The 26,939-nt window shown below is 36.7% G+C and overlaps 1 protein-coding gene across 8 annotated transcripts; it reads left to right on the top strand.

The window, feature by feature from the left end:
* The first annotated feature begins 10,575 nt into the window (after positions 1-10,575).
* ZNF207 (zinc finger protein 207) lies at positions 10,576-25,585 on the top strand. 8 transcript variants are annotated; one of them, XM_074263618.1, is made up of 12 exons: positions 10,576-10,871; positions 12,447-12,573; positions 15,733-15,871; positions 16,913-17,083; positions 17,902-17,977; positions 18,478-18,525; positions 19,494-19,564; positions 20,799-20,956; positions 22,403-22,495; positions 23,574-23,816; positions 24,516-24,678; positions 24,825-25,585. In XM_074263618.1, the coding sequence occupies exons 1-12, from the start codon at positions 10,831-10,833 to the stop codon at positions 24,983-24,985; spliced, it is 1,491 nt and encodes a 496-aa protein (XP_074119719.1). In that variant the 5' UTR covers positions 10,576-10,830; the 3' UTR covers positions 24,986-25,585. The 8 variants fall into 8 exon arrangements, with proteins under 8 accessions (XP_074119719.1, XP_074119712.1, XP_074119714.1 ...); XM_074263611.1 differs by having other exon boundaries at positions 10,577-10,871; positions 16,916-17,083; XM_074263613.1 differs by lacking the exon at positions 18,478-18,525 and having other exon boundaries at positions 10,577-10,871; positions 16,916-17,083.
* Positions 25,586-26,939: the final 1,354 nt, after the last annotated feature.

Raw genomic sequence — 26,939 nt, 5'->3', positions numbered from 1 at the left:
AGGGTGCCTTTGACCAGGATTTGTGAATCAAGGTCAGTCATGAGTTGGGCAACTAGAAAGGAATCTTAAAGGGACCCCAACCCTCATCATTTTAACATCACCATCATTTCCTTCATTAAATCCTTCCTAGTAATAAAGAAAATCAAGCATAAAAATCTAATATTGCAATTATGACTGATTGTCACATATTTTGTCCTTGTAGGTCCCAATTTCGTTATAAAGAAAAAAGAGGTATATTTCATTATCTCTTATGGAGAACGTCTATCATTTTATCTACTACTATGTCCAACTTCCTTTTTGTGATCTATTTACATTGTAGTCACTGTGTTTATTACCCTTTTATTTTTTATTATTTTGTCTGCATCAGTTCATTCATATCTTTCCTTTATAACTAATATATGCTCAACTTTTGTAAAGGTGCCACATAGAGCTGTTATTATTCTGGCTTCAGTTATGTCTGATTTCATGGCCCTGTGCACATTACTGCCCATGGGATTTTCTTGGTAGAGATACTGCAGTGGTTTGCCGTTTCCTAGTGAATAAAGACAGAGATTAAGTGATTTACCCCAGGTCACATAGCTAGTGTCTGTAGTCAAATTTGAACTCAAGTCTTCCTGAGTTCAGACCCAATGCTTTATCCACTGAGCCATCTAATTACCTCCTTTATAAACTGAGAGATATATAAATTCCATCCTATTCCCATTCATTAACTGCTAAAAAGTTATTATCTCTAATAATTCTAAAGTTCTAAAGAGGCATTTATTTTTTGCTTAGATTTGTCTAGGTCTGAAAGATACATTAAGTTCCTCTCTTATAGTTTTACTATCTATTTCTCCCTCTAATTCAATTACATTTTCCTTTAAATGTGTACATGCTATGCTGTTAGGAAAATATAAAGTGTTGATATTAATTCATTGTCTTTGGAGCTTTTAAGCATAATGAAATTTCCCTGTATCTCTTTTTATTTTGTCTATAGTCATACAATTCTTCCCAAATTTCTCCAAATTTCCCATTTCTCTCGGCACGATAGCATTTAATTGCACTTATGTGTTGTAGTTTGCTTTCAGCTAGTCCTTATGAACTTAAAAATCTATTTGTTTTCATTTCTCCTCTGTTGCTCAGAATGCTTTTATGAATGGTCAGAGGTAAAAGGAGATCTGAGAGGTACCGGCTGATCTGCTCTGCACTGCCCAGTCCAGCCCCAAACAGAACCATGAAAAAGGCAAGGCTTGTCCAGGGTCCCCTCCCTGCCAGCTCTTTCCTCATCCTGGCTCATCTTTCCTTGTCTCTTAGGCTCCTACAGATGGTGGCTTCTGCTTGAGCTGACTGTTGGGCTGAAAAACAAGGGAGTATTAGCCCATCAAAGGCCCTTGAGCCCCAGGGTAGCTGTGTAACCTGTGGCACTTTTAAGAACTCTAATTCCTATGTTAGGAAGAGTATCTTAGAACGGACAATGCTTTTAATGAGCCCAAGCTTCTCTACTATTCTGTATGATTGTCAGCTTTGGAAACCAAAGTGATTGGTCCCCCAGGGAAAGCTCCTTGGAGGAGATGGTCCCTGGGCTGGGCCTTGGAGTCAGGGTGAGGAGAAAGTGCACTCCAGGCATGGAGAACAACTTGTACCAACACCAGGAAGCAGGGAATTGCATGTTGAGCTCAGAGAACAGCTGGTAGTCTGCTCTGACTGGAGCATGAGATGCATAAAGGGGGAAGCTGGAAAAGTGGAGTCATGTTTCCTAATAAGGATTGTCTATATCCTAGCAAGGAATTTTGAGAGGTTTTTGAAGAGCTCTGTGATAAGGTCAGATTTATTTTGGCAGCTGTGTGAAGAAGATCATTGAGGAGGCAATTACCATTGTCTAACAAGTTTCCAATAAATGTATACTAATATTATCTACAAATATTTATCTGCAAAGTAATCAGGGAGGTTATTGTTATCCCAGTCTGACAGGCAAACAGACAGGTGTGTGTTGAGATATCTTGCCTAACTTCTCAGAGGCAGTAGGAGTGGAGTGAAAAAAGAAGGAGACTTGGAGAGAATTAGTTTTGTAAAGAAGTAGGGTGACAAGGCATTAGGTGCTTGCTTCCCTTCTCCAGTTCTCAAGCAAGACAATGGTCATCTGTTTGCTAAGGATGTAGAGAGAGTTCTCAATTTCGGAGAGGGTGGACTAACTGCCCTCCAGATTAGTTCCAACTCTGATCCTTAGATTCTATCATAGAGATGAATAAGATATACTATATTATCAATGGAATCTTGGCGAGTAGGAAAAAAGAAGGGGTTCCTTAAAGGCAGCTGCTCCCTGAATGCCCTTCTTATCACAGAAAATACAAGGGTCCCCAAATACAGAAGGCTTGCAATAACAGGAAGGGAACCATAAAAGAACCTGTCACACTTTATTTTTAAACTTTTTTTTTTCAATTAACAAGCATTTTTCTTTTTTCTCTCCCAATGGAAAAAGAAAAGGAGGCAAAAAAAAAAAAAAAAAAAAAAAAAAAAAAAAAAAATCTTCCACAAGGAAATTTTACAGGAAAAAAAAAAAATCTAAAGAACAACTTTCTGTTCCCTGGTTCCCAGTTCACTTGACCAGTCCTTGTCCTACAACCATCATGGTAGCAACAGTGGAGTCAATCCCTTGGCAGCTCACCAGAGGAACTCATTTGTAATTCTGTGCTCACCTGCTTTAAAGGTAGGGCAGAGAAAGGGCCTTGTGCTTTATTTAGTCTCTTGGCCCAGGGTAGACCTCAATACTATACAAAAGGAAACAAACCAAGTATGAAATGACTGAGAAACAATGTACAAGAGAGGCTGCCAACACTCTAGGTAATGTCCCCAGCTCAGCAGGGTAAAGGGGTTCCTTTATGACCAGTGCATGGCAAGGGGCATCGGCTTTGGAACCAAACAAAGTCTGTTAGAGAGGCAGTTGGTATCCAGACAACAGGCAGCAAAAGCTGAAGGAAGGCCACAAATCAAACTAGGCCTTAATGAAATAAGAAGTACATTTTCAGCAAGGACACTATGTAGAAATTAGCAGAGGAATAAAGTCAGAGAAGAAGACTGAGGAGGAAATGAAAGAGGAAAGTGGGAAGCCCTCCAAGTAAAGAAATACTTTGCAACAAAGGAAATGAGTCCAAATCTCCTGAGAAAGGTGAAAATATTTCAATGCATTCTGCAAAGTCACCTAAAATGACAATGAAACATCATCGTGATTCAGCAGAGCAATAAAAGAAGGAAATGAAAATATCAAGCAATCTTAAGGAGAAATTGATGAATTTAACTAGAGATTAAAGAATGTAGAAGAAAAGACAGACATACTTTTCTTAACAGTGGCATATCTGAAAAACAAGCAAACAGACAAACAGAATTGAAATGTACAAATGCAGAAATATAAGAAAAAATAATGGAACATCTTTTAAAAAATAATATTACATGGATATATGAAAATTAAAGCAAGAATATTGTATTTGAAGATGGGATACAAAAAGATAAGCTAAAGATTATGGGTATTCCAAAAATACATAGCAACAACAAAAAAAAACGAAATAAAAACTAAAGAACATGCTTCAGGAAATAGTAGAGAAAATTTGCCCAGAGAAACAGGAAGCAGACAATAAAGAGATCCAGAGAATGCCCAGAACACCCGAAGAAAGATACCTCAAGAAACATTACAGCAAATTTCAGAATTGCAACATGAAAGAACTTGTGGGACTATAATAGAAAATAAATTTTAGTTTTAATTTTAAGTATGTGACAACATATGCTTGTGAATCTTTAATGTTTTAGACATTTCTTCTGTGGTAGAGAAAAAAACATTATTTTCTCTAAATACCTGTCCTATTCTATATATTTACTACCTTGTACATTGAGTAACTTTTTCCAGAAAGTATTTTCCTTTGGGGAGATCCTAAATATGAGTCAAACTATTGGGAGTTTTTTGTTTGTTTGTCTGTTTGTTTTTTGCTGAGGCAATTGGAGTTAAGTGACTTGCCCAGAGTTACACAGCCAGGATGTGTTAAGTGTCTAGGTCACATTTGAACTCAGGCCCCCTGACTTCAGGGCTGGTGTTCTAACCACTGCACCCCCTAGCCGCCTCAGGGAGATTTTTTTGGAGTAATTCCATGTGAGGGATCAAGCTCCCCCAGTACTGAACCTGGTTCTTATGAATTCAGAGCTCTGCCAATGACATCTCCAGATTTTCCAGCATGCTAGTCTCTTGGGAAGGGCCATCTTATCTTCCAAGAGTGTAGTATCAGTATCTCCATTAGGTATCAAAAGATACCAAATGGGTTGGTTTACACCTTCTACTGCCTGAGTCTAGAATTAATCTAGGAGATAAAATGAGATATCATTCAAAAATATTAAACTAAAGAATATTCTTCCTTTGGGCTCTTACTGCCCTCCCCAAACCATTCTTGCCAGTTGAGTTTCCTAGAGATGACTAGGTACAAGGTACTATATAGGTAAGAACTGAAGATTAAATTGAATCTGTATCATTTTAAAAATCCTATTCGCAATTACTTGATTTTGTTCTGTAACTGCCTCATTCATGGTTCTCAGTATCTAGCTGAACTTAGTTGGAACTTTAAATGGTCTGTGGTAGGTTAAATTTAGAAATCCTATTCTGTTTTAATCATTGTACTGTGTTTATCTCAAGGAATTTAGCTTGCAGAGTATCTTTACTTCTCCTTCAAGCATATCTGGTTTACTGACCAAAGAATGCTGGTTCAGGGTTAGAGATTTATTTCTCTCATAAAACATTCTAATTCTAAAGGAAACTTCGTTTCACTTGTGTGCTATCTGTGAGGAGTGGACTCAGTGACATTTTCCCATCTTTAACCTCATCCCTGTCTATTAAAAAGACAGTTGGTCTGTGATGTTCTTTTCTCTAAATTGTGATCGTTCTCTGGGAGCAGATTTCTCAGGGAGCTTGTGGAGGCAGCCTTAGTTTCAGTTCAGTTCATTAATCCCAAAATGCAGCCAGGAGTTAAAATCCTTTATTTCTCTTTCCAAATTTTATCTCCTTCACTTGGGCCCGGCTAGTTTTCTGGAGGCCTTCCTCTCTCCTTGGTTCCCGAGAGCTCTTGCCCGAGTGTTTCCTGCCGGCACAAACGTGAAGTGGGAATGAATCTGACTCTGCCTCCAAGAGGGTGGGATTGTGGGTTTCCCAGAAGTCAATCCTAGTTGTGATTCTCCCAAAGTTCTCTGAAGTTCTCCCAAAGACCTCCTTGGCCCTGAAAGCTTCCTGCCCACTTTGCACACACCAATTATTATATCACTAGGAAACCATGATTTGTTGTAGGACTAAATTAGATTTAACCATTGTCTCCTCAATTCCTCTAAGTTCCTTGTTTCAAGTTCTGGCCCATAACATCTCCTTGTAGGATCAGAGCAATCATACTGAACCGTGCTAAAGTAGATAATTATTGTCTCTATTCATTCCAGTGACTTAGCATCTTGTAAGAATTCTAACACTGATCTAATTCCTGGCTGTCATTAAGTCCACTTGCCTGGGTCCCTATCAGTGACCTTGGTATTCAGCTGGTACTCACAATTCACAAAGGGAGGAGTGTTCATGTTTACTCAGTTCCTTTAATGTCACCAATCATGATCCCTTACCACTGGATATGATATGATCTGTTCTGTCCTTCATTTTATGCTTATAAAAATAAATGGTCTTCATTTATGAGTCTTTGGTCATCAAGGCAAGCCATTGACCCATTTTATTCTCAGGTTGCCAGCTGTGATAATAACGTGCTCTTTTTCAGAAAAGTGTGCCTCAATTTACATTTTTGTTAAATTTCACTCAGTTCACTACCAAAATTATAGCACACAAGTCCTCAGATGGGTTCATCTTCAAAAGTCTGCCATTGGTATACTGGAAGGTGTAGGGGGTTTGAATCCCAAAAATATATTGGAGTTCCAGGCTGGTAGTGTGAGGTATCTCTAAAGAATTTGTAGGCTTAGACCATCTCCAAATCAGGAGGCAAAGATTTTATATTACTTCACCTTTGGTGAGCTTTGTTCCAAAAGGGAGTTAGTGATTAATAACTAATAAAAAAGACTATTTCCCTATTGGAATTTGCCATTAACAAGAGGGAAGATGCTATTAAGGCAGGCTAAGTTTCTAATTAATTAAATATTGTGACAATTAGTAAGCAGGTTAGTTCTTAAAAGGAGTTAAACATTATGATGCTCAGTAAATAGATTAACCCTAAAAAGCTTAATGAAGTCTATTTATATTTAGTGGAATAAATTTTGTGATTACCATAGCTCATGTTCTAAGAACCTGAGAGTCCAGAAATCTCACGAGATCTTTATACCTACTTTGATTTGATCATTTGCCCCATTAAGATTGTTAGACTTTTGAAAGTTCATTTGTATATGAATTGATCAGGAAATACAGGGTAAGTGGGAAAAGTGGACATTGTAGATAATATGGGACCAAAGCAACTCCCACTTCTTGTGCTGCAGAATGCTGCTGTTTTCCCCCTTTTTATGCTCTCTAATGGCATAGAGTCGGCTGGCTGAGTTCCAGGGAGATCCCTGAGCTTCGTCTACACTGGATATGGTATCTCTGCTGCTTGGCCAGAAGCTCTTCCATATCAGGTTGAGACCCTGGCCTAGGGTGCCATGAAATGTCTGGACACAAGGGCTTGTCATCTCCTCAGCAGGATTCCAGCTCCAGATGCCCAACTCAAACCTTCTCTCTTTGATCACTTCTAGATCAGGACTATAGATGCACAATTTAGAAGACAATATTATAAACTTATTCTCCCCTATTTCTCCACAACTATGAAGGTGTGGGAAAAGGGCACTAAAATATACCCATTTTCTCAGAGTGTTTAATGTCCAATTCATTTGCAAATGAACCATTCAAAAGTCTAATAATCCTAGCGGTACAAATGTGCCAAATCAAACTTGAGGTTCAGAAGGGACCCCAAAAGTTGGGGTTGCGAAGTGTCTCAAAAGAATTTGTAGACTTGAACTCATCTTCAAGTCAAGGGGCAAAGCTTATTGTAATTGTAATGCCATTTGAAGCCGGCTGAGTTCCAAAAGAATTTAGCAAAGAACCAAGAGCAAGAAAATAGATTTTTAGGACAGTTAGACCAGAGGTACAGGTAGGTTTGTAGTGTAGTCTATTCACTATTGTCTCAGGAACTTAGTTATCACTGACCAATAGATTATGTATCTATCAGTAATGTTTATAGGACTATTCTAAAGCCAGAGGACTTTGGAATCATTGACAGACAGATTGTTAGAACACTAGCACTCTGACGTCAGAGGTCCTCAGGATCCCTACTATATCTTCCCTAAAGTCTAAGGGAAGAAATATCATATTCTTAGTCCAGAAAATTTTTTACAATCATTGATGGACAGATTGTTAGAACAATAGCACTCTAAGGTTGGGGGGGACCTCAGAATCACTAATTCTTTTTTTTGTTGTTGTTCCAGGAGCTTCTCATGAACCTCCAACATACTGTATTACCTCATCCCTCTTATTCCACACACAGTAATTACCACTTTTAGGTTTAACATGATGACAATAACTCCAAATAACTTGGTTAACAATTTAAAATTTTTTCTTAATAGCCAAATAGACTTAGCTGTAATTTCTATTCCCTTAAATAAGTTTCCCCTTTTGTTTTAGAGAGAAAACAAGACAATTCTTAAACTTGAGGTAGAACAGATTTTAAAATGGGCTTAATTTTAGTTAATGAGATTCTAATTAAATATTCTAGACTAACTGAATTGCCATTTGGTTATTTTTCCAACTCACACAAACCATATTTCTTTTGTGAATCAGGAAAAGGTTAAAGTGCCTTTTTTTTTTTTTTTTTTTTTTTTTTTTTAACCGACAGGGCCCTCAGAAGTCTGACTCTCAATAAATTAAAAGCAGGCTGTTTGTTGCCAGAGTCTTTAAAGCATATTAAACTTCTTTTCTCTTTTCCTAAAGTTCCCAAACTCTTAATCTCTTAACACAATTAGTGCAAATAGATTATAAATGACGGATCCCTTTAGTGGTTTTGATTAGAGCCTTTAAAATGCTTTTACTATCATATCTCAAATAACAGATTTCACTGAATTGAATGTATTTTCTTTCTTTCCCTCTCAGCCCTTTGTCCATGTAGCCCTGCTGCAGTCAGGGAAGGAGTCTTTACAAACCAGAAAATTGGGCAGAGATAAAATAATTTGCTGTAAATTACGTAGCTGACAAATATCCACAACTGAAAGAGAGAGATGCAGAGGCTGCCGGCTTCCTCATCTCACCGTGCCATGCGAGGAGCACCGGCTTCTTCCCAGGGAGTTGCTGGACAGAACCTGCTGAAGGCTAGGGTGACAGGTACCAGGATCTCCCTTTGATGGAAGTTTCAGGTGCCGGGTTCAGGGAATGCTGGCCAGGGAGCCTGACCCCCACTTCCTCCCCATTCCCCCCAGCTGGGGAGGTGTTTGGGCAGGCTTGTGTGGGGTCCCCACGGCTGTTGCTGCTTCCCCTGTTTCTATAGATGAGGCAGAATTTAGCATTCTCTTCCGAATCTGATCTGAGGTGAGGGGAGTTAGCAATCAGAGGGCCTTGGGCTACATGGATCTTGTTAGCAGTCTCCACAACTGAGATGCACTCAGGATTCCCAGGGAGTGGAGTAGAGTGTCCCTTCATACCTTGTGGGGTGCTTCCCAAAGGAGCAGAAGGGAACTCTGGACCAGAGAGGAGTCAAAGAAGCATTAGCAAGAACTTGCTGTTTACCTAGTTTGTTTTTTTCTTTTTCTTTTCTTTCAAAATGGGGTAAATTTCTGGAATTATCCCCAATGTTTCAGTAATTTTTCTTGCAATCTTAAAGTGACTAATGGCCAAATTTATTAATCATTGCTCTCAAAACTTTGAGAATCTGCTAAAATGGTATTTTAATTTTAATCAGTTAATTTTATTTCTCTTGCTCCCGATTTGGCCAGAGCGGAGGTCCACAAGACCCTTTTAAAGTGGGAGACAAGGATGTTAAAAATCTTCCCAGTGTTCTAACTACAGCATAGGTTTTTTCCCTTGCTGGTTGCATTTTAAATCTTTCTGGATAACAAATCTAGCTCACAGAAAAACACAACACAGACATTCTGCACAGGGTCGCAGACAAAGATGACATAAAAGGACTGTCCCATCTTTGCCATCCTGTAGCACTTCATCTCCTCTGGGGCCCCAGAAAAGGTCGGTCTGTCTGTCTGTCAGAGGCCTGTCAGTGGATGTTGGAGCCGCACATTCGAAAAGTAGGGGGCCAAAGTCACCTCCACAGCCATCAGCTAATTAGCAGTTGCAGTTAGGGTTCAGATCTGAGACTTTCCCCAGAGGGCAGGAGCTAGTCCTCCTCTTAGAGGGGTGGAAGGGATGGCCGATTGTGTTCTGGTCCCGGGGGGCCCCTCGTCCTCCTCCGCCGCTGGGCTTTCTCTGGTAGTCCTACATTGGTATCAGTCTGCCAGAGAGGGTGCTTATAAAAAGGGGGGTTCACAAAGGTGGTACAGTTAGAGCCTCGGGTTACCAAGTCTCCCATTCATGCAAAGGGCCCGAGCCTTCACGGCAGCCCTGGGAAACCGCCCTGGGGAAGATGGGGCTCCCTTTTTGTGGGCCGCCACCTTTTCTCGGCCGAGCCTGCGGCGGGTCACTGACATTGTGAGACCCCTTCCTTAGTTTTAATGTAATCCCTCGAGAAGGGGGAGGGGAGGGGAACATGATTGTTTTCCACCCCACCTCCCTTCCCTTTGAAGAGCTGGTCGTTCACAGCTTAGTTTGATGACTTCTTTTAGTTGCTTGATGAGATCAAGTTAAGGGAGTTCTTATCTGACAAAGGAACCGAGGTTAGAGGACTTTGTGAGTCACAGAGGGGCATGGGTCCAAAATATTGTTCACCCTGTAAAATGGAATCAACAAATAATAAGGGCTAACATTTATTCAATGCTAATATGTGCCGGGCCCTGTGTTAAGCTCTGTATACTGAAAGGGAAGTTATCCCCATTTTACAGATGAGGAAGCTCTTTACATTATCTCATTTGACCCTCAGAAGGTTCTGGGAAATCGCTACTGTTATTATCCCCATTTTACAGATGAGGGAACTGGCAAATAGAGGCTGAGTGATTTATTTTTAACCCAGGGACACACAGCTGGTATCTCAGAGTGGATTTGAACTCAGCCTTCATGATTTCAGGTTCTTTACCCTATGCTCTCTGCACGTAGTTCTTTTGGTGTTTATAGAGGGCTGAAGTCATGGAGCTCACAGCTCTGGCTTTGAGTAACTTAATATCTAGTATAATTTTGACTCCAGGGAATTGGGGGGAGGGGAGGGAGGAAAGAAGAAGGAAGGAAAGGCGAAAGGGGAAAAGGGAGAGGGAAAAAAGGAAGAGGGGAGAAAAGGGGGAGGGGGAGGGGTGTGTGTGTGTATATATACGTGCGCGTGCGCATGCGTGCGTAAGAAATTAATGAGAATTAATTGTATGTTTACTAGAAGCTTAGGACAAAAAAGGAAGTAGGGACTGGCGAGATTGCGCAAGCGCCCAGGACAAAATGGAGTCCCAGATTTGGCTCGCTTTAGCCGCCTCTCCACTGGCCAATGGGGGGAGGGACCACATGAGGAGGCGTATCACGTGATCCTGGCTCCGGCTTCACACCGCCTGTGGCCGCGTTGCCTGACGGGAAACGGAGGGGCGAGGGAGCGAGGCGGTCGGCCATTTTGTGTCTTTCCTGTGGGACGCGGCGGCGCTTGTGTTAGACGGTGCGGCAGCTGGTGCCCGCTTGTATCTCCTCTCCCGCCTCTCCTTCCTTTTCTTGCTCTTTGTCCCTCGAGCGTAGCAGCTATGGGCCGGAAGAAGAAGAAGCAGCTGAAGCCTTGGTGCTGGTATCCTTTGTCGGTTGGCGGGCGAGGCCCCGCGGGGGCGGCCGTTGGGGTTGGCGGCGCGGGGGGAGGGGAGACTCAGACTGAGGCCGAGGCCGCGGAGCGGGGCCCGGGGGAGGGGAAGAGGCCCAGACTGAGACCGAGGCTGGGGTTGGGGAGGAGGAGAAGAGCCGAGGCTGCGATGCTCGCGAGGGGGGGAGGGGAAGGTCCGGACCCGGTCCTAGATGTTGCTGCGGGAGGGGCCGAGGCCCCGGAGCGCTGCTCGGTGGAGTCCCCGGCAGCCGTCGCCACTGCCCTCTGAAAGCGGCGGGGCTGAGAGGGAACGCTCTGGCTCCTCTCCAGCCCTTACTCTGGCGTGGACTGGATCCACGGCCTTTTGTGCCCCGGAGGGGGGAAGGGGAAGCTGGGGTCAGATATTCCCCAACGGGGCCGAGCTGCGGCCTCCTCCACCCCGCGCGGGCTGGGAGGCCTGGCCCCTCCCCCGCGGCTGCGATTCCGGTGCCTGGGCTCCGTGTAAAGGTCACGCGTAGTAAACATTTTCTGGTCCCGGACTCGGAAAGCAATCAGCTACTTTATTGGTCTGAAATCGGCTAAAGGGAAAACGCTGGGGACGGCGGAGGGGCCGTGGGGTTCCGTTCTGCTCCCTCCCTGTGGGACGGCGAACCGAATTCGTTTTCTTATCTGTAATGTGCATTATGATTTCCTCGCTCCTTTTCAGCCTAGAATCCTCCGTAATCCTTGGAAAACGCTGTGGGGGAGGGAAAGGTTGAGATTTTTTTATGATACTGCATTTTTACTTGTGGGAATGTCGGGATATTTCTGCCTTAGTGATTGAGGCCTTGGAAATAGACTAGAATAACTCTTTCTCTTAAAAGAAGCTTGCCGGATAACAGAGGTGATTTTAGCTTATGATTCATTAGGCTCACTGTAAGGCAGTTGTTAGTTTCTGCTAACTAGTAAATGCTGAATGCGTTTGTAAATCGAGAATTTATTAATTAGTATGTCCTAGAGATTTTTAAAAAAATCTGCCCCCAAGGACTTGTTATTAACGCCTTACTCTTGTTTCAAGTTTGGGTAATCATTTATTTTCTGTCTACCTTGCCAATGTTTTTTGAGAAAGGAAAAACAAGTAAAATTTCTGTCTATTCAAGTAAACATTAAATTCCAATATTATCTTTTGAGAGATGCAATTGAGAGACACGAAACAAAAAGAATTTCAATCATTAAATATATAAAAATAAGGAAAGAAAAGAATTTGGTAAAATGGTAACAATTCACAGGTCAGATTTTTGGCACCTTGGGCAAGTCACTTTGAGACTCAATTTTCAGGAGGGGGTTGGAAGAGATCTGATTTGAGAAGATAACCTTGAATTTCTAGATTTATAACAGCATTGGATAGTTGGGGTGGTGGTGGTAAAAAAACAACTATGGAATAGATAGGGGAATTATGTATAAAGACATTAAAACTGTTGAAAAACTTGTGAATGTCAAAAGTTTATATATATGTATATATATGTGCCATAGATACTTTTCCTTTATTGAATAAAATTCCTCATTGATCCTTAACTGTATGATCAGGTACTGTAACAGGGATTTTGATGATGAGAAGATCCTTATACAGCATCAAAAAGCAAAGCACTTTAAATGTCACATATGTCATAAGAAATTATACACGGGGCCTGGTTTAGCTATTCATTGTATGCAGGTAAGGTGGCTCTTTTCATATTTAATTTTTTTGATCTGTAAAAGAATTTTCTACTTTTATATTTTTCTCTGCTGAAAAACTCATGAGTTTGTGTTAAAAATTTAACAACTATAAAGGCAAATGCAAAAAAGTGGTCATGTTTGTCACTTTTCTTAGTTACAATTAAAATTTTCATTTAGTTCAGTAGTGTTTGCACAAATCTCTCGAAGTAATGCTGTTAAAAAAGTTGAGTGCTAAATACACTTATGTAGAGAATAGGAATCTTAATAGGGATCTGATTTTGCATACCTCCATATCCAGTTTTTACATTAATATACCAGTGCTTAATAACATCTTACTCTCATTACCATTTAAATAAGCCTTTATATGATTTTTTTTTAAAGGAGAATGTTTACAACATTTTAAGGTACTTTATGGAATGAAATAATTCATTTAGGTCTCTTAGATTCTTTTTGAGCAAGGAAAACTATAACTTATTTTGAAGAGATTCTTAGACTGTACCTTGTTAATTAGTACTTTAGGTCCTGGTTCAACAGAATTTCTCAATGGCTTTGATCAAATTGGCTCCAGTGATAATCTTGAGTGAGTACTGATTTTAGTGGACTGTGAGAGGAAAAGCAAAACAAGTAGTTTTACTAAGTTTAGAAATAGTGTAGTCTTGTTGAAGGGGAAACTAAGTGATTGAGTGGATGGAATGCCAAGCCTGGAGTTCAAATTCTGACTCAGACACTTAATAGCTGTGTGATCTAGGGCAAATCACTTAACCTTATTTGCCTCAGTTCTTCATCTATAAAATGGAACCAGAGAAGAAAATGACAAAGCATTCTAGTATCTTTACCAAGAAAACCCCAAATGGTGTCACCAGGAATCAGACTTGGTTTAATAAATCTTGATGAAAAGATTATTAATACTTTTCTTTTTTTGAAGTAGTATTTTTATTTTTCCAATTACAGGTAAAGATAGTTTTCAGCATTTATTTTTGTTAAGGTTTTGAGTTTTAGTTTTTTTCCTTCTTCCTATCCCCAAGACAACAATGTGATACATATTATATATGTACAATCATTTTTAACATTTCCATATTAGTCATATTAGGAAGGGAAAAGCACAAGAAAGAAAAAAGTGAAATTTGAAAATGGTATCTTTCAATCTTCATTCAGTCTCCATAGTTTTTTGGTTGAAATGGTATTTCCCATCTCAAGTCTATTGGAATTGTTTTTGGATCACTGTATTGCTGACAAGAGCTAAGTCTATCATAGTTGTTCATAATACAGTCTTGCTATTACTGTATACAATGTTTTCCTGTTTCTGTTCACTTTATATAAGTCTTTCTGGACTTCTCTGAAATCAGCCTGTTCATTATTTTTTATAGAACAGTGGTATCCCATTATGTTTATATATCATTAGTTTACAGGATGTAGTTTCTTTATTAATCTATTGAGCTATGTATACAAGCAGATGCCTGTTTTGCAGATAAACAGATATAAAGAGGTTAGATGTCAGATAGCAAGGTAGGGATTAGAATGACTGATTCTTGACTTTGAGCCAAAGACCTTTTTTTTTGGTCTTTTATAATGATGTGACTATTCCTTTTAGCTGACTCGATGAAAGCACCATTTAGTTTTATTTTTTTCCTGAAGCAAATTGGGGTTAAGTGACTTGCCCAGGGTCACACAGCTAGGAAGTGTTAAGTGTCTGAGATCTGATTTGAACTCAGGTCCTCCTGACTTAAGGGCTGATGCTCTATCCACTGCACCACCCAGCTGCCCCCCAAGCATTATTCTTTTTAGTGTTAATGAAACAGAAAATGAAGACCACTTTAATTTAAAATTCTTAAGAAGCGCAAAAAAAAAGTTCTAATTCATTTGGAGTTTAGTGAATTCCAAATGTTTCAACCATGACCTTTTTTTTCTCAATAGCATTTTATTTTTCCTCCCTCTTTCATGTCTCCTCTCCAAGATAGCAAACAATCTGATACATATGTATAAAAGGATAGTACATATTTAATATTTTCATATTTATCCTGTTGTGTGAGAAAAATCAGACCAAAAAGAAAAAAAAAAAACCAAATTTAAAAGTGAAAATACTATACCATGGTCCATTTTGTCTTAATATTTCACACACCTTTCCATTCAAAGATAGGATGTCTTACTGTTTTCAATGAAAAAAGATTGTATAGCTTTAAGAAATCCATGGTTGCTTAAGCTTACATAAGCCAATTGAATTTAGGGAATAAATATGGATAATACATCCAACAAAAATAATTTTAACTGACACTAGTGGGAAAAGCTGCTACTAAATACTCCGAATTTTTTGAGTAACATGCATTACTGAATCTTTCAGTAAAGTTTAGAGAAAGGAGATTTATGAATCCTTAACAGCTGTCTGTTCTGATAGAAGTCGGTAATAGGAAGGGGAGGGGGGAATATTTTACCTCTGGAACAATATTTTAGTTCAGTAACAAATGAAAGTGGCTATTGCTTAAGTGTATTAGGACATTTGTAACTTTACTAGGATAATTCAGTTTATTTTAAAAGTTGTTAGACCTTTTATCTAGCAAAATACGTAGTAAATCTAAAACAAGCACATTGGTTTATTAGAAAGGTCCTGGGAGTAAGATTTTAGTTGTGACAATTTTTGAGTCACAAAGTATTTAAAACTATTTCCCTTGTTTCCAAAGATGAGAAAATTGGACTGGTCTTTTACAGTTCTTTAAAAAAAAAAAAGTTCACAACTGATGTCTTTCTGATTCCCAGAGACATTGTTTTGTTAGCAACCAGTGTTTGTCAAGCCTAATTTTTTTCTAATGGCAAGAAAGCAAAAGTTGAGGTAATCTGTTTACTTAGGTAGGTTAAATGAATTGATAATATTTTAAGCTGATTGATATTCAAAGTCTCTTCAGAAACAGAACAAACAGCCTCCTCCCCAAAAAAACCCTATGCAAGCCTGTTTATTATGGGTTTTTGTTTTTTGTTTTTCATTTCTTTGGGGTATAGTAAAAACCTCAATATAATGAAAGTCTTTTCCCTACCCCCTAATTTTTACACATTACTTGTCTTTTTAATGCTGTCAAACTTGGGACTTAAAGCATTATTTGAAGGACCTCTTTTGAGGCAAAGTTAGTCTTCATCTTATTGAAATGGAAATAAATTGTTGTGATAGGTGCATAAAGAAACAATAGATGCTGTACCAAATGCCATACCTGGGAGAACAGACATTGAATTGGAAATCTATGGTATGGAAGGCATTCCAGAAAAAGATATGGATGAACGGAGAAGACTTCTGGAACAAAAAACTCAAGGTGATTTTAAAGTTTATGCTTTTCTTTCTCAAATATAGGAGTAATTCCTCCTTTGTTCCTTTGCTTAGAAAATACCTGGGATGTGTAAAAGTAGATGCTATTATCTAGTGATGTCTTTTAATATTTAGTGATGGTTGCAAAGGAACAAAGTCCTTTACATTGGGAGGTTGTGAAAAGGGGATTGGGTTAAGGAGAAGTTTATTATTACTGAGTTTTATTGTTTTGGACTTTACAAGTTTCAGATACATATACTTAAAAGAGATAGCTTCTTTCCCAGGTTAGATTGTCCTTGGAAAATTGCAGTACTTTTAAAATATTTTAATATATTATTTCTTACCACTAATCTGCGTCTTAAAATATACATTTAACATCAGTATGAGGAGGAGTGGTTCTTGGGGAATGATAGTCTTAATCAATTAAAGTTAGCCATTTGGGAAACTTATAGTGGTATTTAGGCTATAATATATTGCTAGTTATTAAATACACAAATTGCAGCATAATAAAGATCAGAAATATATGACTAATAAAAAAAAGAAGTGGATAGGTCACAGTGGAAATGCTCACTAACTGATAGCATATAGTCTACATTAGATATCCACTCTTTGTTCTAGAGGGAAGAACATGTGGACCACACACAGAAGGAAAGATGTCCCTGTATCAGTGGAGTCAGTGTAGTGCATGTCATCATAAGTCACACCATCAGTGAGGTCACAGTTCAAAGTAATTTTATGTGTATTTTGCTGTACTTTAAAATGAGGTATGGTTCAGGCAAACTATTAGATCCTACTAATCAGAAAAGTCTTTGAGGACAGGTTGTATAATGCTCTATGAGGATCAGTCTGTTTTCAGAGACTGTCATTTATTTTGACTTAAGTCTGTGAAAGACTTTGATTGTGGGTTAGAAATTATTTGAAGTATTAAAATGGAAATGTTTTGATGTTTAAAGATTTGAAATGAAATGAAAAAATTTTTCAATTATAAAAACAGTTGTATGCTGTTCTAAGCTTTTTTCCTTGCATTGTAAAAATGAAATTTCATTAGCAGAGAGTCAAAAAAAGAAGCAACAGGATGATTCTGATGAATATGATGATGATGAATCTACAGCTTCAACTTCATTTCAACCCCAACCTGTTCAGCCACAACAAGGTTATATCCCTCCAATGGCACAGCCAGGATTGCCACCTGTGCCAGGAGCACCAGGAATGCCTCCAGGTGATGGCTCAAGTTTACTTATTTCTTTTTATTTACAAGATATAGGCATAGGTAATTTTTCAGCATTGAAAATTGCAAAACCTTTTGTTCCAATTTTTCCCCTCTTCCCCCCCCCTCCCCCAGATGGCCGGTTGTCCAATACATGTTAAATATCTTAAAGTATATGTTAAATACAATATATGCATACATGTCCATACAGTCATTTTGCTGTACAAAAAGAATTCGGACTTTGAAATAGTGTACAATTAGCCTGTGAAGGAAATCCAAAATGCAGGCAGACAAAAATAGAGGGATTGGGAATACTATATAGTGGTTCATAGTCTTCTCCCAGAGTGCTTTCCCTGGATGTTCCTGGTTCAATTCATTACTTTATTGGAACTGATTTGGTTCATCTCATTGTTGAAGAGGGCCACGTCCATCAGAATTGCTCATCATATAGTATTGTTGTTGAAGTATATAATGATGTCCTGGTCCTGCTCATTTCACTCAGTATCAGATCATGTAAGTCTCTCCAGGCCTTTCTGAAATCATCCTATTGGTCATTTCTTACAGAATAATATTCCATGACATTCATATACTACAATTCAGCCATTCTCCAATTGATGGGCATCCACTCAGTTTCCAGTTTCTGGCCACTACAAAGAGGGCTGGATGGCTCAAGTTTAGTAAATGTAATATAGTAAACCAAATAGTTGTTTCTTAGGACCATGTTTCCAATTTGAAGCAATTCTTTGGCTTGATTCTTTTTGTATTTATGTTTTTCCTAACAGTAGAACTGTGACTTTTTTTTTTTTTTTTTTTTTTTTGAAAATTTACAGGTATACCCCCATTAATGCCAGGTGTTCCACCTCTAATGCCCGGAATGCCTCCAGTTATGCCAGGGATGCCACCTGGGTAAGGAAAATCTTATAACTGCTTTAGTTGGTATGTTTTTAAATCTGCTGGTCCTTTTCAACCTGTTTTCATCCTGAATTAAGAACTATTGTTTTTCTGTTCATTTCTTCAGTATATAGGCTTTATTATTGTAAACATGTGAAGCTAAGAACTAAGAGGACTTATCACTTATATGCTGCAAATGATTTTAGAAATTACTTGACTCTGCAGGAAATGAATATTTAGTTTTGGTTTGCTTTCATTAGCCATCTTTTAGCTGTCATTACTGTAATTAAGTTTATTATACTTTCACAATTTCTGAGATTTATAACTATCCATGACACAGTTGGACCAAAAGCAAACTTTGTAATTTATTTATTTATTGAAACATCAAAAATTTGAATAACTATGAGGTACCTGGGATTTTACTTAATCTTGTTGGATGTGACAGGTAGACAATACACTCCCACTGTATTTTGAAAATCACAGTTAGATTTTGATTTTGTCATACATTTTCACAGATTGCATCATCAGAGAAAATACACCCAGTCATTTTGCGGTGAAAACATGTAAGCATCTCATTCATAATGTAATTCAGGAGGTACATTCATGATGTCATTTTTTGTGTATAATGATATTTATTCAGTTGAATTCAGCAGTTTGTAACTTTCTCATCATTGAAAATCCCCAAACTCATTGACAGCTATTACCTAAATAGCAAGCAAAATCAATGGTTTATTTAGACTCATAAAGTAAATATAGTAAAATTTTTAAGCTATATTTGTCTCAAATGACCTGCTTATGGGGTTTCATGCTCAAATTTGGTCTAGACCAAGAAAATTCCCATCAACTAGCCAAATCCCACATTTAAAATGTGTGTGTTTAGGTATAAAACTTGGAAGTCCACAAAAAACTTTTAGTTTTAGGAATTTAGAAATTGAAGGGTTTATCTTTTAATTGATTTGGGAAAGTGCTACTTTTTAAAGATTATGGATAGGGATATTGTTTGAATGACTTAAAATGGCTAGTTAATCCTTAAAATGAAAAAAAAGAATACTTTGTCTCGAGTCTAATAAATATATGTAGTCTTAAAACACTAAGGCAGAAAGAATACTTTTTATGCACTTATTTATGGCTATTTTCTCTAGGAGGCAAAGATAATTACTTTTTACTATGCTGAGTAGATGCTACCACATCTCTCATGGTAGCACATGATATTTTAAATAAAAGTTTAATAATGAAACATTATATATTGAAATTGGTAGGGTTTCTGTTAAGGAAAAAATGCAGGCAAGAAGATTCTCTTCCTTTTTCTGGTAAAATTTACTGGTTTTGTTTTAAGAACTTTTAGTCCAAATGTTGAAAGGTGTGGTGTTTTGTTTTTATTGTCCTGTGTGTGCTTTGAAATTGATTGGGTTTAATTCATGAAGACTTTTGAAGTCTTTAATCCACAATTATTTCAAGTATTAAGATACTTCTAAAGTTTACTCTAGTGTTTTAAGTTTTATATTTGTTCTAAAATTTGTTTTTCCAATAGAATGATGCCAATGGGTGGAATGATGCCACCTGGACCAGGAATACCACCTCTGATGCCTGGTATGCCACCAGGTAGGAAATGTGAATGCTTCCTTATTTAATATGGGATGTATAGGCTTTTTATATTTTAATTTGGATAATCATATTTTCCTAGATTTGAACAGTGAGATGTTCTTAGGTTATTTTCCCTCTAAGGTTTGAAACTGGGAGTTAAAACTAGCACCTTATCTGTCAGCCTCAGCTGGTCTCCTGTAATTCACAATCAGGAAATTAGCAAAAGACTTTTGAACAGCTGAACTTGTTGCCAAGCGCTCTGCTGGATCATTTAGTGCACTTTGATGCTCATAGGTTATCCCTTTCTGCTCTCTTGATTTTCTATTTAGATAGAACTCTGACTAGGTTGGCTAGAAAATTGGGAAGCAATCAGCTAATCACTAGGGGAAAAAAAAAACAGCATCTTTAGTGAGAGAACAAGAAAACTAATAAAATTAAAAGTACAAGAACTAAAGCACAGGGTTTCCAATAAATGAACACTAATTACACTTTAGTGTAGACCCTTGAGATAGCACAATCTATCAAATATCACTAATCGAACTTTTATCTTCATAATGATTCCGAATCATTATGAAATGATCAATATTCTATTGTTTTATGCTGTTATAGTTTTATTTATGTTTATTCTAAAATTTGCTTTCTAATAGAATGATACCGATGGGTGGAATGATGCCATTTGGACCAGGAATACCATCTCTGATGCGGTTAAATATATGTTAAGGCAGGGAAGTGTAAATACATTTTAGAAAGATTTCCATTTAATATGGCTTAAGTAGAGTTTTGGCACTTGAGTTACTTTTTAGTGACTGGGATAAAGGTAGCTTATTTTAAATGATATGATCGTTGTTTACTTTGGAAAATGTTCATACAAAAATACCTAATTTTAAGCAAATTTGTCTTCTTGAGACACTTAAGTATCAAATCTAAAATTTTAGTAAATTAAACTCTAGGAACAAGTTCCACACTATTCCCTTTGGTGCACTATCCTGCATATTCCCTATGTAGCATGCCTATTGTCATTTTTTAGGCATATAGGAATGGGTCATGGATTAAAGTTTTTCATAAAAGCCAAATGCCACCGTTATAAATTAGTTGAATTTATTTTATCAACTTCTAGAAAATTTTCATCTCAGAAATGTTATTTTTTTTTTAAAAAACATATATTAGCCTCAGTGTTAAATAAAAATAAAAGTAGTTTTTTTTACTAATGAAATGTTTTTAACAGACTGACTAAACTTGTGCTCATTCGTAGGTATGCCTCCACCTGTTCCTCGTCCTGGGATGCCTCCTATGACTCAAGCACAGGCTGTAACAGCACCTGGAATTCTTAATAGACCACCTGCACCAGCAGCAGCTGTTCCTACTCCCCAGCCTCCAGTTACTAAGCCTCTTTTTCCTAGTGCAGGACAGGTAAGGTGTTAATTGACTAGATTCTGAATATTTGCATTTAATTGTAAATAACTGGTATTTTTCATACATACTGATTTTAGGTTATAGATAAGTTTTTTTGTGTGTGTGTGGAGCCTTTTAAATAGCAGTGTATCCTTTAAAGAATGTGTTAGGTAGTAGCAAGGAACATGTATATGGAGATGATTTGATCCCTCTATTTAAAATAGTTTGAAAGCTTTCAGACAATTTTACATTGCTTTGTGTCAAGATCTTCAATGTGGTTTCACCCTTTCTTGATTCTAGCTGAAATTGAAAGCTAATTTCTTTGTGGAAATGAATGAGGCAAAAAGAGCCAGACTTCTATCTGGTGAGCTTGAAAGTAGGATGAGACTAGGATGAGGGATGAATATTTCCCAGGTGAACATGGAAGCATTTTGAAAGGCTATTGGTATCATGAATTCTCTGCCTTCAAACTCCTCATAGAAACAGTGTACCTTGCTGGATACATATTGACTTAGAAAACTACAAATTGACATTTACTTTTTTGTTAAGCATTTCTGAACTACATTTTAATCTGGTATGGGCTGCATTGAGGAATGTTGGGAGGGTTGGCTTTTTCATTTGTGACTTCTTGGGACAGTTGCCTGAGAGTTCTTTTTTCCCCAAGTTAACTGTTTAAGTGCCTGTTATCTTTCGAGCTAGTATATACCATTTATTTTTATGGTATGATGAGGACTACAGGTATACCATAGGTGTCTTAGTTGATTTGTAGTGAATGTGTTCATACTTGATGAAAATAACATTAAAACTTCATTTCTCCCCTCTTTTTGCCTTTTTTCAGTCTGGATTCAGAATCAATGAGCGGAATCATTTATAGAAAAGCGTGAAACATTTAGAAGAAAATTATTTTTAATATTTTGTGTGCTTTTAAAAATATCTGAATGAAAGTAATTATAACTGACTTTTCTAATACTTCAGTATTTTTTTTAACATGTGGAGAAAAGTTATTTGCATTCATTTGATACAGAATTACAAATCTTTGGTATTTGACTTAGTCATTTACTACAGATTTCAAGGTATTTGAGATATTCATACTACATGTATTAAACCATGTACAAAGAAAACTTTAAAAGGAAAAAAATGGCAGCTAGGTTTATTGGCTTGGACAGGTTTCTTTTTTTTTTTCCCCTTCCCTTTTTTCTTTTTTTTTTTTCCCTTTTTTTTTCCTTTTTTTTTTTTTTTTTTTTTTAAAAGCTTGTGACCATTGCCATTGGATTGTGTTTGTTGTAAATGAATATGTCCTGCCTGCCCTTTGAAATAACTTTATCAAATTGGATTATATTTTGCAGGGAAGGGTAATTTCTCATTTACAAAAATTCAATCTTTAGGTTAAAAAGTCTACCACGTGGCTTATTTTCACCCATTTGTTTGGAGACTTTTCACTATTTCCTTTCTTTTGTGCTACAGATGGGGACACCTGTTACAAGCTCAAGTACAGCTTCATCCAATTCAGAAAATCTGTCTGCATCTTCTAAAGCTCTGTTTCCTAGCACAGCACAAGTACGCAGGAAGTTGCAGTTTAAAAAACAAAAAGGCTTTACAACTTAACCCTTTGGACCCTTTAAAACCTTCACATTCAGATATATATACATATGTGTATATATTAAAATATATATGTATATAGTTTTTTTAAAAACACAAAATTATCTATAACTACACTCATGAATGCTAATTTAAAAACACAACAAAACAATATTACCCCAAATGTCTATGGCTCTAAAGGGTTAAAAAGCATGTAAGCATTAAATGCTTCTTAGTGGCCAATGGTTAGCTTGATGCATGATTAAGCTCTTTTGATTTATGCTGTTTAATCTGATGCATCACATTTAATGTGCAGGAATTCAGTATTCTGAATTCTCTACTAAACTTGAAAATATTTGGCTTTGTTTTCTCAGTTTGGGTTTTTTTTCCCCTCCAATTCCAGACAAACTACTCAAAATTACTGATCTCTTTAAAAATCCACATAAATTATTCTTAACTTAGTTTTTCTATTGAATTGATAATGATTTGTGGCCTTTTAAAAAAACAAATTTTAATATTGTTATAGGTGCTTTTAAAAGACAGATTAATCATTACTCTTATACTGTTTTTAATAACAGTGGGATTTGTACAAACATGACTTTCTTAGCAGTTTCTAACATCTTTGAGCTGCAATTTAGATAAATAATTGCTTAAAACAACTAATTTAGAATGATGAAAAGAAAAAAATCACAGTATTCCAATATATGACACTATATTTAGTGATCATCAGGAATAACTGGATAGCTTTGTGTAAGTGTTGCTTAAATTTTGAGGTGAGATGGTGGAAGAAATTGAAGATACACATGCTGTCTCATTAGTTTGAATTGATTTTTATTTTGGTGTTTGCTTTTGTTAAAGTACCTTTTCATAGAAATCTTCCATAAGTATATTGGGTTTTGCGGGACTTTATGTTGTGTTTTTGAGTTGCTTTGATATAATTTAAGGCTGGAGTGCTTTATTGTGGGCTAGCTTATTTTATATGTGCTTTATTTTAAAGTTGCTTCCTAAATGGAATTTAGGTATTCTAGTTTTGCTAATTAAAGATTGTAATTCACAGGCTCAGGCAGCTGTTCAAGGACCTGTTGGTACAGATTTCAAGCCTTTAAATAGTACCCCTGCAACAACCACAGAACCCCCCAAGCCTACATTCCCTGCTTATACTCAGTCTACTGCTTCAACCACTAGTACAACAAATAGCACTGCAGCCAAACCAGCTGCTTCTATAACAAGTAAGCCAGCTACACTTACGACAACCAGTGCAACCAGTAAGTTGATCCATCCCGATGAGGATATATCACTGGTAAGTGATTTTCAAGTTTTCAATAAGAAGTATGGCTACAAAAGCAAATAAAGTTTTTTTTTTTTTTTTTTTTTTAAGTATTTCACCTTATTTAGTGAGTGATCATATATAGGCATGTACCCATGTTTTAATATTTCGATGGTGAAAAATTATTTACCACACTTGGTTCATAAAGGAAACATTTAGATGATTTTAGTATCAATATTTCCTATTTTGGACATTTGAATGAGTTTGAAAATTAAAGCATATTTATGTACATATTATTTACTTTCCCTTTTTTACTATTTTAGTTATATAAATCTTGGAAAAGGTATCAGCCAGTATCAGGTCCCCAAAACAAATATTAAACAACATTTCTGACTCTTTCATATTTTAACATTTTAAAACACCATGTTTCAAGTGTGATGGATTATTTAAAGGATAATTCAAAAAGAAGTTAATACTGTGTCTACTGGGCATGCTTTAGTTGTAATGTTGAACATTATTAGAATCTATTTTGGACAACCGCTGACAGTTTACGTAGAAAGTTGGAAAATCATGCTGATACTTTTAAGTCTCAATGCAAAATGATTTGTGTGTTTTTTTTTTTTTTTTTTTTTTTTTTTAAGTATTTTAACGGTTGTATCCAAAGTTTCTTAATGTTGACTTAAGTTCTTTCAACTGAGGTTTTAAAAATATTTTACTTACTTCCATTCTTAGGAAGAGAGAAGGGCGCAGTTACCTAAATATCAGCGTAATCTTCCAAGACCAGGGCAAGCCCCTATGGGTAATCCACCTGTTGGACCAATTGGAGGTATGATGCCACCACAGCCAGGAATCCCTCCACAACAGCAAGGAATGAGACCCCCATTGCCTCCTCATGGTATTCTTTTTTCATTCTTTTAAAAATTTTTTACTTAAGACTCTATAAACTTAACTTTTTTCTAAATTTTAAAGTAATTGACTTTGCATAATGTGTTTTTTTAATGGCCTACTTACCTATGTTATATCTTTGGATGTGTTTTATAGGTCAGTATGGTGGTCATCATCAAGGCATGCCAGGTTATCTTCCTGGGGCTATGCCTCCATATGGGCAGGGACCTCCAATGGTACCCCCTTATCAAGGTGGGCCTCCTCGACCTCCAATGGGAATGAGACCTCCTGTAATGTCGCAAGGTGGCCGTTACTGATGTTACTTCGCCCAATCTAATAGGTTTGGAGATTAAACCTTTTCTCATCTTGTGCTGTTTATATAGCCAAGCTTTCGTCAATTAAGGCTTCATTGTGACTTTAACAAACATTATCTTCCCACATACCAGGAACTATTGGACATTTTGTTTTACACGGGAAAAATTTATTTGGAATAATAAAGCAGGAACTTTTCCTGATGTTGCAATTTATACTGTATGGCTTCTTTTTCATGTTTCATCTAGGTTTTTAGAAGTGAAGTATAGTAAATATGGTTCGTTAAATTGTGAAGGCGCTGGAATTACATGAACATACCACCTTAAAGGCAAGTTCTGTAACCTTATGTTGCTATTTGTAAAGTTATGCCTTCGCAGCATTTCATATGCTGTTGGACTTTATGTCCCCAACATTGCTTGGTGAGGGCTGTAACTGTTTCCAAGTACCTGTACATTGGAAGTCTGAACGTGTAACAATATTTAATGTACTTAGAATTCCTCATGTTGCAGGGTTTAAAAAAACAAAAGAAAACAAAAACTGACCCACTAAAGGTCGTGTGACTTTTCTGTACTGTTAAACTTAATTGTAATAAAATGAAAGAAAAATTGATGCCTTTTTATTCGTGACCAGCTGTGGACCACTGCCTGAAAGGTTTGTACAGATGCATGCCACAGTAGATGTCCACTTATAATAAAAAAGCGTAGTTACTGGTGAAATTTTGATATACTCTTTCAATTTTGTGTTTGAATTGTAGATCACTCTTTAGCTGCATGGTGGAAAATTGCTTATTTCTGAGCAATAGACATAAAGTTGTACTTAATTGTTAACTCATTTACTGTTTCGTTAGACATAATGCAGAGTTTAAATACACTATTACATAATGAGTATAAACCCTTTTTAGTGCTTTCTTCCTTTGGGTTTCAGTACATTGCAGGTGACTTTAGAAATTTAGTAGATGAATTTAACACACCTTCCCTACTGCTGCTAATTATATAGACTCTAGTGCCAGACACATATGTAATTTAGGATTGCTTAATATTCTAGTCATGGACCTCAAAAGCTTTACAGGTGCAACCTTCTAGAAGTTTAGCCACATGATATAAATGTGTTTTGTATATTTGTCTTAAAACATTGAAAACTTACACTTGATGCTACACTAATTTTTAAAATTTGTATCCTAAGATTAAAATGTTTATAGTTGGATAGTTTCCATATAATATAGCAAGTTGGTAACATAACTTTACTAATTGTAATGCTGAGCATCTTTGTGTTAATATTAAGCTTATAAGGGATTGTGAAGTTATTACATATTTGGTTTTTAGTCCTTTAATCTGACTCCATATTTGGCAGCTAGTAATTATTGTAGTCATTAACTTATGATTATTGTATATATTATCATCTTGTCATAGGACATTAAAAACTTGTTGTAACCACTGACTTATGCTTTTCATTTGTAGAAATAAGACTTGGTTTTTGCTGGGCTTTAATTTTTTGATTATCCATTGATTATTTGGTATCTGGTTGTTTTAATGATTTAATTTTATAGTTAACAGATGTAATTTTTTTTTCTTAAAGAATTGAGTATAATTATGGAAGGTTTAATTAAAAAGTAATCATAAACCTTTTCCATTTCTTAACATTTATTTCTAAGAGATTGCTTCATGTTTCTAAAATTTTATGAGGGTGAAGGAATGAGAGATGATTTAATACTTTATTTTTATGTTCATGAAACAAATTTAAACTCAAGAAATAGATATTTTATTATAAAAATGACTTGAATTTATTAATATGGTATAAACCTTAGTCCTAAAAATGCACAAGGCTTGTTCACAATGGTGAATTTATTAAGGGTGGAATGATTTCAAATAGTATTTAAGAAGTATTTTTTTTTTTTTTTACCTTTGTGTTTGAAGGAAACCCATGTTTGAATTAAATAATGAAAATCATTTATTTGAAAGA

The sequence above is a fragment of the Sminthopsis crassicaudata genome, chromosome 4 (assembly GCF_048593235.1).
Source record: "Sminthopsis crassicaudata isolate SCR6 chromosome 4, ASM4859323v1, whole genome shotgun sequence".
Taxonomy (NCBI): Eukaryota; Metazoa; Chordata; class Mammalia; order Dasyuromorphia; family Dasyuridae; genus Sminthopsis; species Sminthopsis crassicaudata.
The sequence above is the reverse complement of the archived record's forward strand: the minus strand, read 5'-3'. Positions and strand labels throughout refer to the sequence as shown.